Raw genomic sequence first — 2,461 nt, 5'->3', positions numbered from 1 at the left:
GGAGGCCACCCTGAGAACCTCCCGGCTTCCGCGGCGGGACTGGGGGGAGGCCACCCTGAGAACCTCCCAGCTTCCGCGGCGGGGCCGATACAGCAGGGTTTCCGTCAGTGGATACTTTTGTTCGTTTGTATCTTAGGGTTCTAAAGCACTGCATGTGTATTTACATGCATGTGTATTTGGAAGACTTACAAAGCTGAGAAAGATGAGAAAAAACGAAGCCACCTGCGTGCCCCCACCGTGAGGACAGGGCTTGCTTCACCTGCACGGGGACACTCTCCCCACACGGCCTGGGGTCCTTCTCGCCTTGAGCGTCATCTCAGGACGTCAGGCCTCAGGGTGGCTCCCAGGCGCGTGGTCTGCACACGACGGCAGAACGCTCCCAGGATGCTCGAGGGGTCTCCAGACCTCATCACCCACAGAAACTGCCCAAGGGAAATCTTTCCATGGAATCCCCACTGCACGCCCCCCTCTTCCTAGGACGGATTCCTGGAAACAAACCCTCAAGGGAAAGTGCCACCCGGCTAAGTGTCCCGGATAGAAAGGAAAAGGCGGGCGGCCCGAGGGACTGCCAAGGCCACAGCAGCCCAGGAGGGGCCCCGGCCCGGCCTCTTTACCGCAGGGCACAGGGCCGCCCCCGCAGGACGAACAGAACACCCTGAGTTCATGTCTCGACGGGGAATCCCGCTGCCCAGATGCGTGGGGGAAGTCACGCTTCCCAGGACGGTGGAGAGGCAAGAGGCCTGGGCCAGAGCTGTGGAGCAGGCACCACCGAGACCTCCCAGGAAGAAAGGGCCGGACGTGTCCCCCACATCCGCGCTCAGGGCGGCGCTTCTGACGAGCAGCTGCTTTGCTGGCATAGCCCGACCCTGCCGGGACACCCGGGACGGGGCGGGTGGCGAACGTACCTTGGCCTCACGCCGCCGGCTGTCCTCATCCTCCTCGTGCTCCACCACGCCCTGGCTCAGGTTGGTGTAGTTGGCCAGCTTGTTCAGCAGCGAGGACACCATGGGGTTGCTGTCCATCTCCTCCTGCGCAGTGTGGGGACGGTCATGGGCGCCCTCCCCTGCCGCAGCCCTCAGGGCTCCCCCTCCATGTTCAGGGCTTGGCACTCAGGCTCTCATCCTGTCCTGAGCCCCCAGGTCTGAAGAGAGCCAGGCCCTGACGCCAGTGCATCTGAGTCCGAGGACGGGGCTCCAGGCCTCGGAGTGGGACCACTCACCCAGGGCGGGGACCCCGAGACGGCCAGCACTCAGCAGCTCCAAGGGGCTCCTGGGGGCCGCAGCGCCCTAGATCCAGGGAGGCCCCCAGAAGGTGCCGGCTGAGGACCACATCCCAGCTCAGGGGCAGGACAAGGCCCCCTCTGTGGCCTTCGCGACAGGGAGGAGGCCCCACGTTCCCCGCCATGGTGTCTGGTCCCGTGGGAGGCCCTGTCCTGCAGGTCTCCAGGGGATCTTCTACTTTCCACATCAAAGCAGCGGCCCTGGTATCTTCTCAAAAGAAGTCAAGTTACCTCAAAAAGCGCCATGTTCTTCCCTTCCAAGAAGCTTTCCTGCTCCACCTCCACATTGTTGAGGAATGGACTGCTTTCTCTCGGATTTCCATCTCCTGCAGAGGGAAAAACGATTCAGGGTCAGCTTAGAAGAACTGAAAGAAAGCACGAAAGGACCATCACGGATCTCGCACAGAGGGCCCTGGTCCCCACCAGCTGTGACCTCCAAACCGTGGCTAAGAGTGACACTTACCACACACTCTCCAGCCTTCAACACATCTGTACTCCAAAGAAAGGTGCATTTCCCAGGATGCACGATGGCCCCAATGCACACACTATTTCCCAGGACACATGCCAGCCCCAAGGCACACACTGGCACCAGTGCACACACCAGGACACATGCCAGCCCCAGGGCACACGCTAGCCCCAATGCATAAAGAAACCCTAAGGCACACACTAGTCACAAGACATATACTTTCCCCAGGACACATGCTATCCCCAATGCACACACTAACCCCATGGCACACGCTAGTCACAAGACACACACTATCCCCAAGACACATGCTAGCCCCAATGCATACACTAAACACAGGACACACACTATCCCCAGGGCACACGCTAGCCCCAGGACACACGCTATCCCCAGGACACACGCTATCCCCAGGACACACGCTATCCCCAATGCACACACTAACCCCTTGAAACACGCTAACCCCAGGACAAACACTATCCCCAGGACACATGCTAAGCCCAGAACAAACACTAAGCCCAGAACACACGCTATCCCCAGGGCACACGCTATCCCCAGGGAACATACTAAGCCCAGGGCACACGCTATCCCCAGGGCACATGCAAGCCCCAGGGCACATGCTATCCCCAGGGTACACGCTTTCCCCAGGGAACACGCTATCCCCAGGGAACAAGCTAAGCCCAGGACACACGCTATCCCCAGGGCACATGCGAGCCCCAGGG

General features: G+C 60.5%; 1 protein-coding gene across 4 annotated transcripts in view; it reads right to left on the bottom strand.

The window, feature by feature from the left end:
• The window catches only part of SLC12A7 (solute carrier family 12 member 7), a 54,669-nt gene that overhangs the window by 35,254 nt on the left and 16,954 nt on the right, over positions 1-2,461 (bottom strand). For all 4 annotated transcript variants that reach the window (XM_032279161.1, XM_032279158.1, XM_032279159.1 and 1 more), the window contains exons 2-3: positions 1,511-1,605; positions 906-1,028 (exon numbers count right to left, since the gene is read on the bottom strand). In XM_032279161.1, coding sequence (XP_032135052.1) covers positions 906-1,028; positions 1,511-1,525 — 138 coding nt within the window. In that variant the 5' untranslated portion in view covers positions 1,526-1,605. The remainder of the gene's footprint in view (positions 1-905; positions 1,029-1,510; positions 1,606-2,461) is intronic.

The sequence above is a fragment of the Sapajus apella genome, unplaced genomic scaffold (genome assembly GCF_009761245.1).
Source record: "Sapajus apella isolate SASKATOON/1434 unplaced genomic scaffold, GSC_monkey_1.0 scaffold11, whole genome shotgun sequence".
In the NCBI taxonomy this organism is placed as follows: Eukaryota; Metazoa; Chordata; class Mammalia; order Primates; family Cebidae; genus Sapajus; species Sapajus apella.
The sequence above is the reverse complement of the archived record's forward strand: the minus strand, read 5'-3'. Positions and strand labels throughout refer to the sequence as shown.